General features: G+C 42.1%; 1 protein-coding gene across 6 annotated transcripts in view; it reads left to right on the plus strand.

Annotated features, from left to right (window-relative positions):
• RAD51B (RAD51 paralog B) overlaps positions 1-24,549 on the plus strand; it is a 788,206-nt gene that overhangs the window by 93,166 nt on the left and 670,491 nt on the right. For 3 of the 6 annotated variants that reach the window (XM_075129638.1, XM_048852287.2, XM_075129639.1), the window contains exons 1-5: positions 5,387-5,441; positions 8,421-8,514; positions 9,342-9,455; positions 13,128-13,244; positions 22,653-22,789. In XM_075129638.1, coding sequence (XP_074985739.1) covers positions 8,431-8,514; positions 9,342-9,455; positions 13,128-13,244; positions 22,653-22,789 — 452 coding nt within the window. In that variant the 5' untranslated portion in view covers positions 5,387-5,441; positions 8,421-8,430. Of the gene's footprint in view, positions 1-5,386; positions 5,442-8,420; positions 8,515-9,341; positions 9,456-13,127; positions 13,245-22,652; positions 22,790-24,549 lie in introns of those variants that run through there. The other 3 variants (XM_048852286.2, XM_075129636.1, XM_075129637.1) reach the window with 1 other exon arrangement.

A 24,549-nucleotide genomic window follows, 5' to 3' on the forward strand; every position in this document is an offset into this window, starting at 1 on the left:
TGATGGGGGGAGTTGGTGGAGCTGGCAGGTTCCCTACTCGGCTTCTCGGAAGCAGCGAAGTGGCGACATGTCTCCCCCGAAGCTCCTAGCTCCGTGCGCTGGCAGCTCCACAGCTCCCATTGGCCGGGATCCGCGGCAAATTGGAGCTGTGGGGACAGTGCCTGCAGGCAGAGGCAGTGCATGGAGCTAGGAGCTGAGGCAGGGAGGGACATGTTGCCGCTTTTGGGGAGTCCCCCCCAAGGTAAGTGCCGCCCAGTGCCCTCATGCCCTCTTGTGCCCCTAAGCCCCCTCCCACACCCAAACTCCTGCTACTTTTGGCCCGAGACTGCCCCAGCAGTGGGCAGTGAGACGGGCCCAGGGGCTGCCTAAGCTGCTTGGGCAGCCCCGGAGCCAGCCGCGCCGGCTGTTGCAGAAATCACGGAATCCGTGACAAACTCGCAGCCTTACTCATGGCCTCTTGCTATATCATATCTTTCACCATGTTTTTATGACTTGCTGCAGATATGGATTAGGGGTTTGTGGGACCCTGGGCCAGAACAAGTGGGAGCCCTTCCCCACCCCTTCCGCCTGCAGTCCCCCACCCCATCATCCCTCTCTCCCGGCATTCCTGCTGGAAAAATGGGTTGGGGCATGGGGGCTTGCCCCACCCCCCCACCTGGGGGCGCCCATTTTCAGGAGGCCCCCAATTGGCCAGGGCCCTTGGGCACAGGCCCTGTTGGCACAGCGGCTAATCCACCACTGACTTGCTGGTTTTATAAAGTATTGAACTTGCTATTGTATTTTTTTTCAATTCCACTATATTTTTTTATTGCACTACACACACATAAACATACAGTTCATGGCATGTATCTCCCTCAATATATATTCCAAATGATGTCAACATATTTTTTCAATCAACTAGGTTAATCTTTCGGACTAAATATTATGACAATGATTAATACTGTAGATAACACAAATAATACTCTTCACTTTTTAGGTGTCTTCCACCTGACGATTCCAAATTACATTGCAAACATTAATGAATTAAGCCTCACAAAGTAGTTGTTTTAGAGGTGTCACCGAGCAGCTAATGGATTTGTCCTAGGCTGGAGAGGGAGTCTGTGATAGGGCTGGCTGGCCATAGAAACGAAATCTCTTGACTCCAAGTCCTGAGTTTGAGTCAAAAGATAATCCTTCTCTTATTATTCATTATTACCGTAACTTTATATTTTATACTGAATGCTCCCAAATGATTTGTAGACTGTAAATGATTTGTAGACTGTACATACAGAGGTGTATATGCTAACCTACTCATGGAATGGAAGTATGGGCTGGAAGAATGCACTATAAGGTGGGTAGAAAGCTGGCTAGATTGTCGGGCTCAACGGGTAGTTATCAATGGCTCCATGTCTAGTTGGCAGCCGGTATCAAGTGGAGTGCCCCAAGGGTCGGTCCTGGGGCCGGTTTTGTTCAATATCTTCATAAATGATCTGGAGGATGGTGTGGATTGCACTCTCAGCAAATTTGCGGATGATACTAAACTGGGAGGAGTGGTAGATACGCTGGAGGGGAGGGATAGGATACAGAAGGACCTAGACAAATTGGAGGATTGGGCCAAAAGAAATCTGATGAGGTTCAATAAGGATAAGTGCAGGGTCCTGCACTTAGGACGGAAGAACCCAATGCACAGCTACAGACTAGGGACCGAATGGCTAGGCAGCAGTTCTGCGGAAAAGGACCTAGGGGTGACAGTGGACGAGAAGCTGGATATGAGTCAGCAGTGTGCCCTTGTTGCCAAGAAGGCCAATGGCATTTTGGGATGTATAAATAGGGGCATAGCGAGCAGATCGAGGGACGTGATCGTTCCCCTCTATTCGACATTGGTGAGGCCTCATCTGGAGTACTGTGTCCAGTTTTGGGCCCCACACTTCAAGAAGGATGTGGATAAATTGGAGAGAGTCCAGCGAAGGGCAACAAAAATGATTAGGGGTCTGGAACACATGAGTTATGAGGAGAGGCTGAGGGAGCTGGGATTGTTTAGCCTGCAGAAGAGAAGAATGAGGGGAGATTTGATAGCTGCTTTCAACTACCTGAAAGGGGGTTCCAAAGAGGATGGCTCTAGACTGTTCTCAATGGTAGCAGATGACAGAACGAGGAGTAATGGTCTCAAGCTGCAGTGGGGGAGGTTTAGATTGGATATTAGGAAAAACTTTTTCACTAAGAGGGTGGTGAAACACTGGAATGCGTTACCTAGGGAGGTGGTAGAATCTCCTTCCTTAGAGGTTTTTAAGGTCAGGCTTGACAAAGCCCTGGCTGGGATGATTTAACTGGGAATTGGTCCTGCTTCGAGCAGGGGGTTGGACTAGATGACCTTCTGGGGTCCCTTCCAACCCTTATATTCTATGATTCTATGAGTCTATGATAATGCCCGAACTCTAGGGTAGGGCATGGCAGACACTCTGCCCCAGCAACGATATGAATGTTTTTCAGAGGGACACAGTAAAGACTAACTTTGGCAACTGAACTGCAAGGAGAATTTAAGTCAACAGAATGTGATTATCCAAATGGATTTGAACAGGATATTTTCTAGCTCCCTACTAGATCTTTTTTCATGTTGCTTTTTCTGAACAGAGGATGCCAGTAATACCAAATTGTGCAGTGGCTTTGTGAAATAGACAAATGAGGACTAATTAGAGACCAACCAAATTATTTTTATTTGAGACCTATGTCTGGGTTCTGAATCCTGTTCTCAATCATTTAGGATTTTGACCAAATAATGTGGAACTTAATGGAGATTTCCATCAATTATGTTACCATACTGTTTTTTTATGAGATTCAAATGATGAGAAATAACTTACCTGATTGTGGAGTGAATCTCATTTCTTTTAAAACTTCAGAGAGCTGGACCCCTAGAATGGTTAGTATTTAGTGTAATCTAAAGCATAATTCCTCTTTCTGTTAGCAGTTCTACTTTAATATTGTGTAATCAGTTAGAATCCAACCCTGCCTTGGTCCTTGAAGGCAACCTTTGGCTTTGCCTCCATTACTTGAATAATTTCTTTGTGGGTGTTTCCAGAATTCCCTGCAGGTTGATCTGACAATTTTCTCAAAAGTAGATTAATGTAAAGCTCTTTCCCCTCATGTTGTAATGAATCTGAATGCTTGTGAATAGGTTACTCTGCCATTAGGGTCCCCCCCTTCTCAAGAAGGGAACACTCTCTTTAAAATTACCATGCAAGAATTTGCTACAGGTAGAGACAGCTACCTGCTAACTGGTTTGTACCACGATGATTATTTTATATGCATTTATAATTTGAAATTGCACCAGTGGCTCCACTGTCAGTAAACAATCTTTCAAACATTTTTATGGCTGACTGAGAACAACGCTTCCTCAGCTCTCGTCCCCTAAAGCCCCTACTCTACTTGCGCTATATTGATGACATCTTCATCATCTGGGCCCATGGAAAAGAAGCCCTTGAGGAATTCCACCATCATTTCAACAATTTCCATCCCACCATCAACCACAGCCTGGACCAGTCCACACAAGAGATCCACTTCCTGGACACTATGGTGCTAATAAGCAATGGTCACATAAACACCACCGTATACCGGAAACCTACTGACCGCTATTCCTACCTACATGCCTCCAGCTTTCACCCAGACCACACCACACGATCCATTGTCTACAGCCAAGCTCTACGATACAACTGCATTTGCTCCAACCCCTCAGACAGAGACAAACACCTACAAGATCTCTATCAAGCATTCTTACAACTACAATACCCACCTGCGGAAGTGAAGAAACATATTGACAGAGCCAGAAGAGTACCCAGAAGTCACCTACTACAGGACAGGCCCAACAAAGAAAATAACAGAACGCCACTAGCCATCACCTTCAGCCCCCAACTAAAACCTCTCCAACGCATCATCAAGGATCTACAACCAATCCTGAAGGATGACCCATCACTCTCACAGATCTTGGGAGACAGGCCAGTCCTTGCTTACAGACAGCCCCCAAACTTGAAGCAAATACTCACCAGCAACCACACACCAGAACCGAGGAACCTAACCTTGCAACAAAGCCCGTTGCCAACTGTGTCGACATATCTATTCAGGGGACACCATCATAGGGCCTAATCACATCAGCCACACTATCAGAGGCTCGTTCACCTGCACATCTACCAATGTGATATATGCCATCATGTGCCAGCAATGCCCCTCTGCCATATACATTGGCCAAACCGGACAGTCTCTACGTAAAAGAATAAATGGACACAAATCAGCTGTCAAGAATTATAACATTCAAAAACCAGTCGGAGAACACTTCAATCTCTTTGGTCACTTGATTACAGACCTAAAAGTGGAAATCCTTCAACAAAAAAATTTCAGAAACAGACTCCAATGAGAGACTGCTGAATTGGAATTAATTTGCAAACTGGATACAATTAACTTAGGCTTGAATAGAGCTTGGGAGTGGATGGGTCATTACACAAAGTAAAAGTATTTCCCCATATTTATTCCCCCCCTCCACTCCCCACTGTTCCTAAGTCGTTCTTGTCAACTGCTGGAAATGGCCCACCTTGATTATCACTACAAAAGGTCTCTTCTTCCCCCCCCCCCCCCACCACTCTCCTGCTGGTAATAGCTCACCTTAAGTGATCACTCTCTCGTTACAGTGTGTATGGTAACACCCACTGTTTCATGTTCTCTATGTACATATATCTCCCCACTGTATTTTCCACTGAATGCATCCCATGAAGTGAGCTGTAGCTCATGAAAGCTTATGCTCAAATAAATTGGTTAGTCTCTAAGGTGCCACAAGTCCTCCTTTTCTTTTTGTGAATACAGACTAACACGGCTGCTACTCTGAAACCTTTCAAACTCTGTACATCTCAGTCTCCCCCATCAGAAAATGGGAATAATGCTTACCCACCTTTGTAAATCAATTTGAGATCCTCAGATTAAAGAGGCATATTAATGCTAAGTAACAGTAATCACATTTTAAAAGTACCTCCATTTTCCCAGTGTATGTAGCTTGAGCTCTGCCTTTGGACCAGTCTCTACAAGGAAAGTAACTTTAGTGGTCCCTTGACTTCTAACATTCCGAGCCTCTGGGCAGCTTCAAACCATCATGTACTTGTATATACACAACCACAGCCAAGAAATTATGGGGGAAGAGGAATTCTCTTATCTTTCACCCCTTGAAAACAAGCCGGGGCGGGTACCTTCCACTCTAGATACACTGCAGGGAGCAAAACCACTGCACACCTCATACCCACACTTCACTGCGCGCGCCTCCCCCAGAGAACTACACTTCCCAGCACGCCCCGCGCTTGGTTAAACCATAACGTTACAGTTGATTGGTCGGTGGCTTAGGGTAACGGGCCAATCGCTACCCTGGATGTTGCTCGGTGGCTCCACCTCTGACTCGGGGAAGTGGGAGACTTTGAAAAAGTTGCCAGGTCAGGGCGCGGGGCCGTTGTGGCGGTTGGATGGTGGAGCCCAAAGGGAGGGGCTCGGCGGCCCCAGGGCAGGAGGAGTGGGCTGCAGCCAGCAGTCGCCGGGCGGGGCAGGGGGAGCCTGGCTCGGCGCGGGAAGGCAGTGTGGCTGCCCTGGGGCGCCCTGCACTCCTGCGGTGTGTGTGCGGGGCATCCCCGCGCTATCCCACGGGGGAAGCGGAGTCGGGGCAGAGTGAGGGGCGCCCCCCGCCGCCTGTTCTCTTGGGGGCGCTGGGGTGTGTGTGTGGAGCGACTCGCTCATTACAGCCTTCTGGGCCATGCAAGAAGTGGGGGGTAGGTGGGGAGGCCTCTCCCCCCTCTGGGGGCATTCACAAAGGAGAGGGAATAGCTGGGTGATGCAGTTGCAGGATCCGCGCCATAAACCCTGTCGGCACTAGCAGCATTAGGACCTGTAATTCAGTATCGGTGCAGCCCCGCTGGTGGAAACTGGGATTAAACTGAGGCTATGTATGCACTACAGTTTACCTCGGTATGCGTTATGTCACTCAGGAGTGTGAATAAGACACCCCACGAATGACATAAGTTACATGACCTAAGCGCCGGTGTGGACAGCGCTATGTCTGCAGGAGTGCTTCTCCCACCAACATAGCTACTGCTGCTCTCCGGCTGGAGTAAAGAAGTGGACGGGAGAACTCTCCGTTTGGCTTAGAGCGTCTGCCCTGACAATGCTACAGTAGCACAGCTGAGTTGCTGTAAACTCTGTAGTGTAGCCATAGCCTCAGGTGTCATTTTTGTACCATAGCATCATCTGAGTAGGGTTAAATAACATGGTGGAAGTAACACTTGAGTCCTGTCTACAGGTTCTACTGTATCTGTGATGAATTAGGAGTCCTGTAGACAAAACCTTAATGTCACAATGCAAACATGGCAATGAATTTTCAGAGTATCTTGGCTTTCTGGAACTCCCAATCAGTATTTTCCTTCCTCCTTGTCTCCCTGCTAATCTGTTTCATTTTTTTTTCTTCGAGGCTGCTTCGGAAGCAGCTCTTGTCCCTTTGCCTGGTGCAATGTCATGTGCCAAGGGTTATGGGTACCATTCCTGTGACTAATTGTTTTCTTCTCTTCCTGAAACTAAGACAAGTCACAGAATATCTGATCAGACACATGGGTTTTGCAAGAGCAGTGTGAGAGAGACATGAGAGACTGTTGCTACTCTAGAGCTATGCGCTGAGTGTGTGGATGTTATATTAAAATGGAAAAATATTTACTAATTTAATTCTTTTCATGGCTGTCCTTTTAAAATCCTGCAAATCCTATTCTATGACCAACCTTCTCTTCTCGATCTCCAGGACTTTTACTGCTTTCTCTGGAGGAACCGGAACATGTAAAGATGTATCCTCTGTAGTTGCAGGAGGAATTTAGCTCTTTAATAAAAAGAAAAGGAGTACTTGTGGCACCTTAGAGACTAACCAATTTATTTGAGCATGAGCTTTCGTGCTCATGCTCAAATAAATTGGTTAGTCTCTAAGGTGCCACAAGTACTCCTTTTCTTTTTGCGAATACAGACTAACACGGCTGTTCCTCTGAAACCAGCTCTTTAATAAAATTTCATGGCAGCCAAATGACAAAGATGTATGTTTTGAGCTCTAAAACCCTATAGTGAGATACATAACAATGAACTCCATTGACAGTTTCTGCACTGCATGAGTATTCACACAATACTAACATAACCCCAAGGCTTGACCCACCATGCACCAAGATCAGTGGGATACCTGAGGAACGTTCAGAAGAGCCAGTCTCTTTGAAGTCCTTGTTATGAACCCCAGGATATTATGTGTGAAAGAATAAAATGATTGAATATATGTGTAGATAGGAAGACAAATGTGTATAGTTGCTTTAGACGATCTGTGACATCTGCTTTTCAATTGCCAGGCATACTGGTATCTTTTATGCCCTGGTTGAGAGATTAAGAACATGAAAAATGGTACAATTGTAATATCCCAGCTAATTAATAGATTTAAAGGCCAGAAGGGGCCATTGTTATCTTCATGTCTGAGGTGCAGAACACAGGCCATAGGACTTCCTTGAATTCATTCTTCGCGTCCAATAGCTGTGGCTGAACTAGATCATATCTTTAAGAAAAACAACTAATCTGGATTTAAAAATTGGAAGCGATAAAGAATCCACCACAACCCCTGGAAAGATGGTCTAATGGTTAATTAGCCTCACTGTTAAAAACATGCACCTTTTTTCTAGCCTGAATTTGTCTAGTTTCAACTTTCAGCTATTGGATTGTGTTATACCTTTGCCTGCAAGATTGAAGAACCCTCTATTATCAAATTTCTGTTCCCCATTTAGGTACTTACAGACTCTGATCAAGTCACCCCTTAACTTTCTCTTAGATAAGCTAAATAGATCAAGCTCCTTAAATCTCTCACTGAGGCATGTTTTCCAATCCTTTAATCATTCTCGTGGCTCTTTTCTGACCTCTCTAATTTCTCAGCAACCTTGAATTTTGGATACACTATTCCAGTAGTGGTTGCACCAGTGCCAGATACTCTCTACTTCTACTTGATATTACCCTACTTATACATCCCAGGATTGCATTAGTCCTTTTAGTTACAGCATTGCAGTGGGAACTCATGTTCAGATGATTATCTTCTATGACCCCCCCCCCCCCAAATCTCTTTCAGTCACTGCTTCCCAGAATAGAGTCCCTAATCCTGTATGTATGACCTACTTTCTTTGTTCCTAGGTGCATGGCCTTGCATTTGGCTATTTATGGGTAATTGTTATTTAACAGGAGTTGCTCTGTGATCACTTACACACTCCAATAGTACAAAGATTTGTAGTGTCTGATATGTTTCCATTCTTTAGAGTAGAGAGTGTGTGTTTGTGTGTTGGTATTGTTTGTGTTGGTATTGCAAACTGCTTTTCTAGATTTGTTTTGCTGTACTGTGTGATTGTTTTTCTGTTCACCAGATGTGGGAGCATGGCCACTAAGAAATTAAGAAGAGCAGGGTTATCTCAGGAACTTTGTGACAGGTTGAGTCGGCATCAGATCAATACCTGTCAGGTGAGACTTTCGCTTAATAGATTTATTTTACGTTGGGTTATGTGGCACTTTGACACATGTATGGCCTGCTGCCTTGTAAAGGTGTAGTCTTGAATGTGTGCAGAAATATAACTTCCCCACAAGTTCATACTTTACATTTATATAGAGCCTTTCATCCCAAAGATCCTAAAGTAATGTAGAGATCACTTCTGTCACCAGTGAAATTCAGCTGCCACTTGGGTGGAGCAAGACAATTGTTTAACTATGTACAGCAACACAGTACAAAAGGAAGTGAAGATGGTCAGATTAAACTGAAACTAAAAGTGATGTTTTCGCATTCTCTTCTCAAATCAGAGTTGTTAATCTGGTGTTCTGTGACTTTGTCTGATACAGGATGATTCAGGGCTAGATCCTGCAAGTGTCTGTATGAATGGATCCATAAGCAGATCCAGGGTCTCTGTGCAGAGGCTGCAGTCCTCTGACATGAATCCAATTGTAGGATCTGGCCCTAAGTCTGATAATCAGAAGATGAGACATCATTTGAGGTGGTCTGTGATCATTTTTAAGTTAAGGCAGAGGCTTGTGAGGAAGGCAATATTGTTGTTTCATCCCACCCCAAAATGACAATAACTGAATACTTAATTTCTTCCGCCCTCCCCACACCCACTCAGCCCTTTAAAATGTGAGGCAGAATTAATGCCTTGTATAATTCCATTGTCTTCAGTTGAATTGTATCATGGGAGAATTTGGAATATGAACTGATTCTTTATAAATATATTAAATGAATGAAATCTCTTTTCCCCCTTCAGTCCCCAGATTGAACTCTGTTCCTTTTAATCATCTTTCAGGACTTTCTGTGTCTTTCACTCTTGGAGCTAATGAAAGTGACTGGACAAAGTTATTGGAATGTACGGAAGCTTCTTTGCAAAGTCAGCTTAGCTTGTGCTCCCAAAATGCAGACTGTAAGTATCCTTGCGGTGATACTGTTATGAAATCTGACTACAGTCAGTTTTATTTTTATCTAGCAAGGGTATAGTGTAGTATAGGTTTGTTGCAAATAAAATGAGATGGTGTGCCATCCAAGATGTAAACAGTGGGATTCCATTATAAGGATCAAGTCAGACTATGCCTGTGTTCATTGCTAAATTCAGATCCATAAGACAATGAATTTCTCACTTCAGAAGTGTATAAAAAGAAAATTTTCTTGTCAGAATACAGTGAGTTCAGCTAGGCATTTTAGTGCTTAAGCAGGTTGCTCAGGTTATAACAATAGGATATAAGTAGCACTTCTACAAATGACGTATGTATGCTGAGAGCCACTCAAAAAGATAAGGAATTCTTTCCTACCTTTGAGAATATCAAAGATATTGCTGCTTCCAATCTGAGCCTTACAACTGAAAGTGCCATTGATTAGTGTAGGTGAAGGGTAGGAACATCAGTGCTCATAGAAACTGGCTTTTAGAAAGTAATGTTAGTGCCATAGAGCAGAGTGATCATTAAAGCTATATTCTGCTCATTTTGGAGAATCTCATATTCTCTCATCCTAGGCAAATGGGAATGTGAAGTGGCATGAAGATGATGCATCTGGTGTTAGAGAGTTGGTGAGAGTGGAGGGAAGGAGACAGAAGGTGTGGGCTGCACTCCTGTTGACTGGATTATTTTGGCTACTGTAAGAGAACATGTCTGAATAAGACTGTTCTTGTGTCCTTCCAGCCAGAAAGAAAAGATGCTAATGATGGTAGCCCTCTTGTGGCAGGAGGGGGGAGATAGGGCAGAGAAAACAGGGTGTCAAGACAGTGCAGGTCCAGGTAACTTTTGCTGCAGTTTAAGAATTGGCCAAGAAGCTCTCCAGATAATCAATGTGAATTTTTAATAAACCTTGGGCAACTGGGGAAGTTCCAGAGGACTGGAAGAAAGCCAATGTTGTGCCAGTATTCAAAAGTTAAATGGGCTGACCTGGCTAGCCTGACCTTGATCCGAGGAAAAAATAATGCAGTGGTTGATATGGGATTCTATCAGCAAAGGAAGGAAATATAATTAATGCCAATCTGCATATATTCTTGAAAAACGGGTCTTGTCAAATGAACATGAAATTGTTCTTTTATCAACCACACTTGCAACCTTGTGAAAGGTAACAATTAATATAATGAACTTTTGTAAGGCATTTAACTTGGTGTCACATAAAATTCAGATTAAAATTAGCACTATACAAAATCTAAATAGCACATATTAAATGGATTAAAACTGGCTGATAAATTTCAATGAGTAACTGTTAACTAGGAATCATCAAGTGGTGAGGGTGTTTCTAGTGGGGTCCCACAGGGATTGGTTTTCAGACCATCCTTATTGAATATTTTTATCAACAAGTCTGGGGTGTATTTTGTCAAACAGTGGTTCTGCAAAGGATTTGGGGTCTTGGTGGATAAGCAACTGAACAGGAACTCATAGTGTGATGCTGTGGCTAGTGTGATCCTTGAATGAAAAAAGCAAATACTGAGTATGGGTAAGAAGGTGGTAGTCGTAACAACATTGTTCTATACTGGGGTGGGCAAACTTTTTGGCCCAAGGGCCACATCTGGGTATGGAAATTTTATGGCGGGTCATGAATGCTCATGAAATTGTGGGTTGGGGTGCAGGATGGGGTGAGAGCTCCCGCTGGGAGTGTGGGCTCTGGGGTGGGATCAAGGGGTTCAGGACTGGGGGTTGGGTCACGGGAGGGGGTCAGGGGTGCAAGCTCCAGGTGGTGCTTACCTCAAGCAGCTCCCAGAAGCAGCAGCATGTCCCCACTCTGGCTGCTACACGTAGGCATGGCCGGGCAGCTCTATGTGCTGCCCTGTCCGTAGGCACTGCCCCTGTAGTTCCCACTGACTGCGGTTCCATGGAACCATTGGTGGTGCTTGGGCTGGGAGCAGCATGTGGAGCCCCCTGACTGCCCCTATGCGTAGAGTCAGAGCAGGGACATGCCGCTGCTTCCAGGAGCCATACGGAGTGCGGCAAGCCCCCAACCCTGCTCCCCGCCTGGAGCGCTGGAGTGGAGCAAGTCCTGGACTCCGCTCCCTGATGGGAGCTTGAGGGCTGGATTAAAACGTCTGAAGGGCTGGATGTGGCCCCTGGGTCGTAGTTTGCTCAACCCTGTTCTATACAGATATACTACTAGAGTTCTGTGCCCAAAGATACTGAAAAATTGGAGAGGATTTAGAAAAGAGTAACAAAAATGGTTTGCGGTCTGGAAAATTCCACTCAGAATGGGAGACTTAAGGAGCTGAATCTATTGAGTTCATCAAAGGAAAAGTTAAGAGGTGATTTGATTGGTGGCCAAGAAGTACCTATAAAGAGAGAAGATATCTGATATTAGAAAACTCTAATTGAGCCTGCAAAAGCATAACAAGATCCAGTGGTTGGAGTTGAAGTCAAAAAAATTCAAAGGGGAAATAAGATGGAAAATTTTTAACAATGAACAGACTAAGGGATGTGGTAAATTCTCTTTCACTTGGAGTCTTTAAATGAAGACTGAATGTCTTTCTAAAAGATATGTTAACAAAGCCACAATTTCTTAGATTCAATACAGGAACTATTGGATGAAATTCTATGGCCTGTGTTATGCAGGAAGTCAGATTAGATTATCATAATGATCCCTTTTGACATTAGAATCTATATGAGGCAGATCCACAGCTAGTGTAAAATGTCATCGTTTAAAAAAAGACTAATTTTGTACTAATGAAAAAATGTGTGCAAATTCCTTATCACTCCATGCATTCCTTTTTCCAATTAACCTGAACCCAAATCCATCAGGACGTCACTGGAGCCAGTTTTGCTTTGTGGTGTTTTGTGCCCTGAAAAGATCAAAACAGATGTTTTTCATGTACTTGGTACAGTTCTACTCTCTAGAACCTTTTGGCTGAGGATCTCCAAGTTCTTTTCAACTATTAACTGGTTAAGCCTGCTGTCCAGTATATGGGGAAACTGAGGCATAAAAAAGGGTGAGTGACTGGCCTCATATCTTAAGTCAGCTGGAAGAAGAACCCAAATTTCCTGCCAGTCCGGTGCCATACTCACTAGATCAGGCTCACAAAACCCAAAAGCTATGCTAGGCTCTGGTATTGACCTAGGCTTGTTCAAACAGTTTACAAATCTTAATGAACCTTTCAGTGAACTCGAATGGTTTTGAGATGCCAAGTTCAAAATCAGCCAAATTCTTGGTTTTGGGTTTCATTGTGAATGCTTTGCACAGCTCTGCTGACCACAGGGTTAGTATTTCCTTGTTCAAAAGTAGTAGTTTCGCAGATCAAAAGCAGCACGTGTTGGCCAGGGGAAAAAAAACCATCACTTTTGCAAAGTTATTGTAAAGTGCTTTCTATAATTTGACATTGTGATGTGGGAGAAAAGTGCAAAAGCCTCAGTGTATACAATAAACTCCTTTAAATCTACTTAGTGGTGTCTGCATTTAAGTGTGGTGGAGACTCAGGTGAAGAAAGAACACAGGGAAGGATGAGAATATAGTTTAGGATTTGAACAGTAAACTTGTGGGCAAGTATTAAATCATGCTAGATTGTTGGGGAGCAAATGCCAGAAATTTCTCTTGTCAGCTGAATAAAACTTTTTTTGTGTGTGTGTGTTAATTTTTGCTGTTATAGGCTTATGAGATGAAAATGAAAAGGGCTATCAATCCATCCTCAACCTTCTTATCCACTACCCTAGATGGTTTGGATAAAGCCCTGCATGGTGGAGTGGCCTGTGGATCCCTCACAGAGGTAAAATTAATATTTACAGTTTTTACTGCAGTAGCGCCTAAATGCCACAACCTTTAGTGGGGGTCCATTTGGGCATTATATAAATGTATAATAAATGACAGTTCTTGACCCAAAGAGCTTTCAGTCTAAAATGTATATGTGGGACTCTTCACTCGTACAGTATGTTAAATATATTTTGCTTCCACTTTTCAAGGTAGGTAGGACAACAGTATTTAAGAGATGTTTGTGATTATCTTTTCTGCTTAAAAAATTGCTGTTTGAAAATTCTCCTAATGGTTGTAAATGATAAACACTTCATATTTTTTGTAATATGAATGCACCACTCGCTGACACTTTCGAGTGAGGAAAGTTAAATTTTGTAAACAGCTAGTCAAATGTAATTTTGTAACATGATAGAATAGGACCATAGCATATCTGTTGGTTAGAGCTCAAGACTTGAAATCATGATTTTATTCCTGATCTGACATTGACTTGTCATGTGACCTTGGCAAGTCACTCTTTTTCTGACTACCTTAGTTTACCTATCTAAGTTACTAAAGATATAATGGACCATTACAACAAACAGAAGTGTAAGAATGCAAGGATGAAAATTATTTTTATAAGGAGGATCATGTGTAGCTAAGGCTGTAAAAAAAATTTTATAACTTTATTATTTGAAAAATACATATGATAATGTAATTAAAGACTGGATTGTAATGTGTATGCACAACAGGACAGAATTAAAGTTGTATGTAAACCCTTAACTTTGTCACTTTCTGACTTTTAAGTTTAACTTTAAAGTTTTCTTAACAGAGCTTTTGGCATGGCATTTCCTATGTGTGTGTTAAGATAGAGCTTCATTATCCAGTACTTAGAAACTATGCTGTCTTGCAAAAAGTTGCCAGTAATTGATATACATTCTGTAATTTGCAATTTGCAATGTTGTAGTAATGTGTAATGACAGAATTTGGCAATATAAGGTGCACACAAATTGCTCCCTTAAACTTTTTGTACCTTTTGAATCATTCAGGGGCTGAGGTAAGCACTTCTAGTGACCTTGTTCTCTGAAAACATCCACTCAATGTGCATCGGCAGTCAAAAAAGTGAACAGAATGCTGGGAATAATTAAGAAAGGGATAGATAAGATGACAGAAAATATCATGTTGCCTCTATATAAATCCATTGTACACCCCCACATCTTGAATACTGTGTGCAAATGTGTCTCCCCATCTCAAAAAATATATATTGGAATTGGAAAAGGTTCAGAAAAGGGCAACAAAATGATTAGGGGTATGGAATGGCTTCCGTATGAGGAGAGATTAATAAGACTGGGACTTTTCAGCTTGGAAAAGAGCCGGCTAAGGGGAGATATGATTGAGGTCTATAAAATCATGACTGGTGTAGAGAAAGTAGATAAGAAAGTGTTGTTTACTACTTCTCATAACACAAGAACTAGGGGTCACCAGACGAAGTTAATAGGCAGCAGGTTTAAAACAAATAAAAGGAAGTATTTCTTCAGACAACGCACAGTCAACCTGTGGAACTCCTTGCCAGAGGATGTTGTGAAGGCCAAGATCATAACAGGGTTAAAAAAAGAACTAGATAAATTCATGGAGGATAGGTCCATCAATGGCTGTTAGCCAGGATGGGCAGGAATGGTGTCCTTAGCCTCTGTTTGCCAGAAGGTGGGAATGAGTGACAGGAGATGGATCACTTGATGATTACCTGTTCTGTTCATTCCCTCTGGGGCACCTGGCACTGGCCACTTTTGGAAGACAGGATACTGGGCTAGATGGACCTTTGGTCTGATCCAGTAGGGCCGTTCTTATGTTCTTGTCTAAACCCATAAATATCTTAAATAGATTGATAACAAGTTGCTCAAGATCTATCTACCTTCTTATACTGTGCCCATCACTTAAGTATCCAAATGCCTGCTCTCCTTAACCCCTGCACACCTCACAAAGTATGTAGGAACCCTCCTTCAACCCTTGCATTTTTTTAAGCTGCCAAGGTGCTAAGGGAGGCCTCCTAAGCACTTTAAATTGCATAGGAACCCACAATATATTTGACTAGATTCGATGCACTTGAAGTAAGTTAAAAACCCTACTACTCGGTATGTAATTTTCAAATGCTCAGAGCTCAATCAAGTCCAAACCAATTTTCTCTGGATCACTGACAGTCACTTCTACTCAGTAAGGGCCATTTCCATGCCAAATTTCAAATTTCAACTCAGACATTGTGGTTGTAGAGCTGTACAAATAAGAAGATTGCAAAAATTCTTTTATCACAGGGGAAAGTATATTTTTCCACTCTTCATAATTCAACATGACTGAACTGTTTTTGCTCAAACTTAAAAAGAAATCACCTTTGAAGCATGAAAGTAATAAGTGAAAATGGGCTGGAATGAAAACAGTATTGCAACTTAAACTGTAGTGGTTTCTGCTTCAGTAAATGCTTATATAACAGGGTTGGGGCTGTGACCTTAGAGACATGAAAGAGACCTGTTTTCTTTCTGCTCCAGGTGTAGACTGATGCACAGATTATCTCCATAGAAGTGCTCAAGAGGGTATCTTGTGAATTTATTTTGTCCCTCATTGAATTAATGAAGGTTTTTTCAGATGTGGGTATTGATACCTGTGTTGATAACTGGCCATAAGGGGGTCATGTTGCACAATCCTGCCTGAAAGTGATCATCACTGTGGCTTAGACTGCATTAGGGAAAAAGAGCAATGTTTCATGGCTGGCTAAAGATGAAACAGCTGCTCTTTGGGCAGATAGAACTAGTACTGAGTCAGATGGGATCTTGAGACTATGCAGATGTCCTCAATAGTGGATGAGCACTCAATTCCTGAAAATACTTCTCTCTGTCTAGCAGTAACTGTGGTTACTCACCTGGGTTAAATCAATGCTTTTCATCCAGATTTTAGTTTCCTCCAGACACTGGGACAGTTGGTGAATTCAACACTATAAATGTTTGAGAAGGAGATTGCAGAGCTACCTTTTATCAGATTATTGATGACACTGGAGCCACTGGTATCTCCCAGGCTCCACTGTGATTATGAATGAGAGGTGACAGGAGTGAGCTATGAGGGATTGTATAAGTGAGCACTCAGGGATAAGGAAAAAATACCTGTCATGGTTCTGGGATCTGTCTAAGAGGAATGAGCAAAACCAGCTTAATGTGGCTCTACATCATGCTGAGTTCCTGTAAGTGAGTTAGAAGTACCTCATGATCAGTATAAAAGGCTGCTGATAGATTTAATAGCATTATCTGGGATGCTTGTCTTTTTCCTTCAGCCATAAAGTGACTGTCATTCAGCTTGACCAATACATTCTCCAGGCCATACCTTCACCTGAAGGAGGGCTTTTAGATATTAGCAGAGATTAGGTTTTGCTGGAATTGGCTAGCTACTATCTTTGACCTTGCTTAAGATTAAAGAGATTAAAGACAAGTGGTGGCTACTGAGTCAGTGGGAGTTTTGCTTGAGTTAAGAGACTAAGTTATGAATTCTGCGTCACAGAGTTACAGAATTTAGGACCAGAAGTCATTGATATTCATTTTTGGTCTTTATCTGCATGCACAAAGTGCTGCTGCAGTAGCAAATGATGGGTCCATTTTGTGCCAAAGGCATAAATTTTCTAAGGTGGGCTCAGAGAATGCTCTTTTGGACATGAATACAGATGTACAGTTTTGGAAAATTATTTAAACGTTTTGTAGATCTTTAGGGCCACTTTCCGGTTGGGTTAATTATCACATTGCCTAATGCCCTAATGCAGGTACTTACAGTACATTAAATCTGTGCATTATAGTACTGACTACATGACATGCTGAAGTACATGTCTTCAAAAGAGACACCTATTTGCTTAGACTGGAATTGCACTTGGAATCTGCTCTACAGCAGTAGGCTGGCCTTGGCTGCATTGCTGCTCCAGGGTAATTATATTATATTGTCAGTATTGTACTCCTAAACGTTAAAAAATCACGAGTCGGGCCCCAGAAAATCATGAGACTGGCTTGAAATCATGAAATTTATGAAAGAAAATATAGGGCTCTTTTTATTTGCCTTCTAGGTTTTGAATCTTTAGGGAGCACTTGGGTCACTTTTTCAGGCTTTTCTTCACAAGCATAGTAAAACATTGGTTTTTATTTAAAGTAATCTTCAAAACAGCAAAAGCTGAGATTTTCACTTAATCACTTGACTGCAGGACCCAGGGCTTTAAGAAAAACACCAGATATCATGAGACTTTCAACAAAATCTCAAGAGTTGGCAAGACTGCAACTCTTCTTTGTTTAGTATTAATATAGGTGTTAGTATAAGTCTATCCGCATTCTATTGCTGCTGCTTAATTATGGAGGTGAAGCTTACAAAGAGTTCAGGTCCCAGTCTACAGTACTCTGTATTAAGTCAAGTGATCCTGCAACCTTTAATCTCTCTGATCTGCACCTCCTCTATTAAAATGAGCACCCCAGTGAGCAACATACTAGAAGTTCTTGGGCCATGGCACAGTTGACCTGAATGTTGCACTTGGGATACTTTTGCTTTTAGACAGTTGGTTCAAGCCTGGGAGAAGTTCTCACAAAGCATGTTTCTTGGAGCATGTTTCTTCCCCGTTGGTGTGGGTAAAGCTTTTACTATTTTCCTTCCCATTCCTCTTATACTACGCAACAGCAATTGTGGTTTGAAATTTGGAATTTGAATACATGAATCATGAGAGGATGTCAGTGGTATCTCTACAGCCAAATCTTGTCCTAGCTTTTTGAGTGCCAGAGGCAAATGACTTACACTGTTCTGGCTCTGACACCTTTTTCCAAATCACCAGTGGTGTTTAGGTTAGAAATTAATCATAACTGAAATTTTGTGTTCAAATATCAGAACTTTTGACCAAATCGTTTGAGCAGAAATTTGGTTGTGGCTATTTGAATGTTTAATCCCCTGGGTAACTCTGAAGGAGAATTATCTCCTCAAGACCTTGCCTTCTCCTCCATTAATCTCCCCCCCCCCCCTCACAACCCCTCCCCAAAACCCTGTTCAGATGTGCCTGGGAAAATAACATATAATGTACTGAAAAAGAAAAGTGCATTTTTTTAAAAGTACAGACACATTAAATACTGTTGTAGTTCTGAAATCTCTATTATCAGGGTGGACTCTTGATTTCAAAACCAAGCTTAAAAAAAGACAAACTCATGGACTTTAAGGCCAGAAGGCCATCATAATCATCTAGTTTGACCTCCTGCGTATTGCAGGCCACAGAACCTCACCCACTCACTCCTGTAATAGACCCATAACCTCTGGCTGAGTTACAGAAGTCCTTAAATCATGATTTAAAGATTTCAAGTTACAGAGAATCCGCCATTTACACTAGTTTAAACGTGCAAGTGACCTGTACCCCATGCGGCAAAGGAAGGTGAAAAAAACCCCAAAGTCTCTGCCAATAATCTGGAAAAGAAAAACAAGCTTTCCTGCTTTTTCAGGTCCCAAACAATTTCTCAGTTTGGAATGAATTAGTCCAAAGGAAGAAAATATTCTTTCTACACTGGCAGAAGAAGCTACCGCTGTTAAAAGTGAGATTATCACTTCAACCGTCTCTGAATCCAAGTGCTTAAGTGACTTCCACCAGTTCACTGGTGTGACTTTCTTTAAAACAGCATCAGCAAACATATATTTCTTGAATGGTTCACCCTTAGCTCTGAAGTTTATTATAGTTGGCATTATGGAGGGATGATTGCTGGATGTCCATGTCATAGCCAACTCCTCTTCTTCAGCAGTTAAGGTTTGACCCTGGTACCGAGTATTGAGAATATTTGCAAGAAAACGAGCTGGTGATCGCGCTTGTCCCATTCATTTTTTTAATGCTTGTAATTTAACTCTGTCATTGCATATTTCTCTTTTTGAGATCTCACTCAGTTCCTTCCAGATTTCAACAGGGTCAGCAATAAAACAGCTATTTCCCTTCATTTTGTTCAAGGTTACAGAAATAGGTTTCAGGGTACTCAGCATGGTTCAACATTTCTCTTAAGCCCAGTGCTGAAAACTTTGGTTGTTACAGTGTGTGGCAGGGCAGGGATAAAACCCCCTTTAAAGCCCTGCCAAAATGCTGGCTGCAGATGGCTGTCTGGTCGAAAGGCCAGGTAGGGAGACATGGGTATGCAGCTGTAAGCCCTAATGAGGGCTAGCTCAGAGCAACAAGCTGGGCCGAGTGGGAACAGCTGGGCTAAGGACTGGGACGGCTATAAAAGCCCTGGGAAAGCCTCAGTGAGGGGGTGGACTGGGAGGAGACAGGAAGGTTGTTTCCCTGTCTTCTTACCTACTGGAAGGAACCTCAAGGGCCAGAAGACCCTGGGAGGGGTCTTGGTGTGATTGTTGTTGGGGGAATCCAGGACTGCACAAGAACACTGTAAATAGAGACACAAAGGTGAAACCACTGAAGAAGGTGGTGGGACTCTTTATTGTATGAGCCTAAACACAGGGTGCAGGCACAAAAGTGGGAGTGCCGGCACAGACCCTGTGACACAGTGCCATCTATTTTTTCCCGATTTTGTTCACAACTTGTCATCAGATTAGGCCAGTTCTTGATACAGTGCTCAAAACAGTCCACTGCTGAATTCTATCGCACGTCTTGTGGGAGAGTTAGCTTGGTTCCTCCCACTTTTTTCAGAGCAGCTGCTGCAAAGTGGTTGTTATGGAAGTATTTTGCCATTTCAACAACATTAGCCTTTATTTCTGGAACACTGAAGTCTTTGGCTAGGGGGTGCATCAAATGAGCACTGCAACCATATGTAATTAGCTTGAGACTCTCTTCTAAATTTCTTCTCATCTTGGATACATCTGTAGCATTGTCTGTGACCAAGCTGCATAGTAGTCATATGAATTTTTTTTCAGTTTGTTATAGCTTTTACTGCTACTTCTTGTAAGTATTCTGCTGTGTGTGCATTTCCTGATGTATCAATTGTTTCTGTAAGGAAGACATTCCTTTCTTCTGTTGACGCACACGCACATACAACAGGATCATTGTGGACATTGCTCCACCCATCAAGATTCAGGTTAACAATTTCACCCTCTAGACCTTTTGCACACTGCTCAATTTCTCTTTCATACACTTTATCTAGCAATTTGCCTGCGACATATGCTCTGTTTGGGTGGACTGTATCCTGGTCTTAATGACTGAACCATGTTAATGAAGTGTGGGTTCTCCGTCATATGGAAAGGAGAGTTTGCTGCATAAACAAACTGGGCAATTTTTTCATCAATTACCTCTTTGTAATCTACTGCTTCTTATCACAAACTTATCTATGGTTGTTTCTGGATGATGGAGTTTTGCCACAGGTGGTATACTGTGGCTATGTGACCTACATGATGTGACTGAAACACTATAATTGGCAGATAACTCTGAAACTATAGAAAATGATGGTGATCTTGAAGGTGGATAGTCTTCACAATCCTGTATGTTGAGGATGGATTCTCCTAAACAAAATAAGTCAATGCAATTATTTAATTATTATTACCATACTGCTCATTTAGTATTACTCATTGCATTCACTGACACTCAGTACTACTTTAAAGGTCAAATTGTAAAAGGAAGATCTGCTTATTTCAGCTATTTATTTTTTATCACAGCTGCATCTAAAATGATAGTACCACAGAGTAACAACTATATTTTTTGCTCAAACATGAGAATTCAAGAATGGTCCAGAAGGAAGGCAGGCAATCCTTAAGAAAGAAGTATGAAACACAAAAGTTTACCAACCTGAAGATCCTGCGTGTTCAGACATGTTCCTTTCATCATCTTCAACGCAGCGTCCTCCTGAGAAGGAACACTTCTCCTGATGTTGTTTCATTCGGGCAACCAGGCCTTGCATTTCTTTGTTGCACTGTTTGCATTTTGCATGTATGCCTGTCTTACCCGCAGGTAGAGGAACTTCATTAAAATATTCCCAAACTGGGTCTCTTTTATGGCCTGCTGCCAATATGGGTTTTCCCTTCTAGTGAGAGAATGGTATATAATAGATCTCAAATCAATGAAGACTACACTCAGAAGGACCTCAAGACTTCTGGAATATGCTGCTCAAACAGTTTCACTTTTGTTTCTACTGCCTGTCCCTCCCTTCCCACATTTATCTCCAGGCTTCTTCTCCTTGTCCAGATCTATTCCGCCCCCAACAATCTTTCTATTCATTGAACTTTTTGAAACTTTGCACTTTTAGAGAGAGGTACGGGATTGACTCTGTGTAGACAAATTTGCAGAGGGACAATAGGGTTGATGTCTGTTATTTCTCACCTCTATATATTATTTATTTATTTTAAAACATTTTTGCTGTTAACAAGCATGTTATCTCTGGAGACACAAATCCACAGTTTGAGAACTGCAAAACTAAGCATCTCTGATGGTATCTTCTAGACTGAGCACTGAGTCCCATTGGGTAGATAGAAAGATTAACCTAAATAATCTATACAGAAGCTCCTGGAACCCCATAAGCTTGGGTCCCTAATCCATGAACTATTGGAACTCCTTTACAAAACTTCTCTTAAACATTATATGACTATATTGTCTCATTAGAATTTATAATCCCTCTTCCATGATGAGATATCTTTGAGCTATAATGTATCTTAATTAAAACTATCTTTAGATAGGTTTTTTCCACAAAAAGCATTTTATCAAAAAAATCCAGTTTAAATAAAAAAAATCTGATTTTTTTTTAAAACCATTGATTTTTATCCACCCTGATTTTAACCTATTATGCATCCCTATTTCTTTAGACCAGGAGTGTCAAACGTATAGCCCTCTGACCAGATGCAGGCTGCTTGATGTACATATGTGGTGGCTTCCAAAAGTGACCTGAGTGTAACTGATGTAGTGATGTCTGTCTGAAACAGTGACTCGGGTTGTGAACACGTTGACTCCCTTTATAATCTCACTGGAATGTCAGTTCTAAAACTCAGTAATGGAACTTCAGTAACAGCAGTAATTATTTTGTTGCTGATCAATTTAAGAGATGGAAAGACAAAGAGGATAGGAGTGAAGCCCATAGGGGAGAGAACTGGGAGTGGCTGCAGGGAAGGCAATGCAGAGGGAAGAACATAAGAGACTCACGGTGACACAGCAGAGGGAGTGAAATAGAAAAAAGAAGATGGGAAGGAAGTGAAACAAAAGGCAGGAATACCACTAGTCCTGAAGCTGAGTGTATTTTCTCATCGAGTGATACTGAATATGACAATAATGAACAAATAAAAAATGACAAATTTAGTCACCACATAAAGGCCATACCTAACCTTTGTGTAAACTCCTCGCTGATATCAGTGGGAACTGTGTTGTAAATTGAAGAGGGGTGCATGGAGTCCTAACTGCTTATTCTGACGCAGGGGCTGTAATTAGGCCCTTTTTCCCAATGAGTGTAACACCCCTAGTTTATATGAATACTTTTCTTTTTAGGTAACCGGCCCAGCGGGTTGCGGCAAAACTCAGTTTTGTCTTATGATGAGTGTACTGGCTACTCTGCCTATCAGCATGGGAGGACTAGATGGGGCTGTCATATACATTGACACAGAGTCTGCATTTGGTGCTGAAAGGTAAGAAGTATATGTTCTAAAATAATACTTTCAGTTTCTCTAGCACATTTTATCACACAGCCTTAAAATGTTTTCCAAGCGTTAATTAATTAAGCATCACATCTCTGTGAAGTAGGGAGCTATTTTGCAAATGGGGAAGCTGAACTGCATAGTCTGTGACTTCTGATATATTCACTGTACATTGCCCCATAATATATCATAAAGTTTGCAACTAAAAAACTACATGTCCAATTTTTTTCATTTTGCATATTAGTTTCTGGAGTTAGCAGGGAAATTTTTGGGAGGCAGAGTTTCACTAAATGAATCTTTTGAATACAGGAGAGATCTTAGATCTTCTAGATAAGAGGTTTCAGGAACTTGGCCTGTGTACTGGATGTGCTGCTGTTGATGTATTTCATGTGGCCTGACTCTTCAGCATCTGAAGTATGTGTATTTATGTGACTCAGATCTCCAGCATCTCAAGTTTTCATTTAAAAGAAAAAAGGAAAAAGTGTGACCTAGATACGTCTTGGTGCCAACTGGCAGAAGGCACAGGGAGTGCACAGGGGTTTACAGGGATCTATGGGCCAGATATGTGCATAATTGTTCACCAAAGAGTGGTATGTGCAGTCTCTACTGAGAGCCAATAGCCCACTGGTTGACATAATCATTGTGAAATGTATATATAGATAATATTTAAGGCATATGTATCTATATTAAAATCTATGTTCTTAGGATGTTGGCATTAAGGCAGGTCACATACCTCAGAAAATTCCTTTCAGTCAGGAGGCAGCAGTCACCTATCTCCTTGTCTGGTCATTTCTGTGTATTGTATGCATCACAATATAGGCCTAATTGCATATTGAGCCACAGGCAAGAGAGGAGAGTGTGAAATTGATAGGAGAGGAAATTGACAAAGGATTGTTAGGGTCTGTGTCTGGGTACAAGGAAACACACAGGATCCTTCACCTAGGAGGCAAGCTGACAGTGTGTCTGTCTCATGAAAGGAGGGTCACAACTAATCTGTCTGTGAAATGTTGCAACGGTATTGGGAGAGTAATATTCTGCAAGACAGGAGAGTATCTTATTAATTAAGTCTAGGTCTAGAATGCATGCTATGATTTTGTTTTATATGTAACTGTTTCCAATGCTCCTACTTGCTATTACTTGAATCTCTATGCTTTATTAAATAAACTCATACTTGATTTCACTAAAAAAAAATCTAAGTGGTGTGTGTTAAACGGAGCAGTGATCTGAGGTGGAACTGGTAAGATGGGGTGTACTGGTTTTTTTGGAAGCAGCAAATCTGTGAACACTGCAAGTGTCCAGTAGACCTGGGGCTGAACACTCCAGGGAGGCGCTTGGAGGGCTTGAGGATAGGCACAGTCTAATCATTAACCTATAGAGAGAGAGCAAGGCCTAGAAGGGAGTGCTTATGTTGCCAGTGGCCAGTGGAGTAAGGAGCTGACCCATGGCAGGGACAGGTGGTAGCAAAGTGCCTCTCAACTCTGGGTACTCCCAGGAAGTGTCACAGTAAAGTTCTAGCCCCCATGGTTGTCAGGTTAACCTTGCAGATGTTTGAAATTAGTGCAAACTGATGCAGTGTTGTCTTTCTGAGTCGACAGATGGTCTGAAATAGTTGTACTGAAAAGTATGAATTCCACTGCCTCTATTAATATTAATGTGCTAACTTGGATGATGACCAGTTGCATATAAGCACTGACTTTCATTGCAGATCATCCTGTCGGAGGGTGGGAAATGGGGTGGGAGTGAAGCCCAGT

This window comes from Caretta caretta, chromosome 6, assembly GCF_965140235.1.
Source record: "Caretta caretta isolate rCarCar2 chromosome 6, rCarCar1.hap1, whole genome shotgun sequence".
In the NCBI taxonomy this organism is placed as follows: Eukaryota; Metazoa; Chordata; order Testudines; family Cheloniidae; genus Caretta; species Caretta caretta.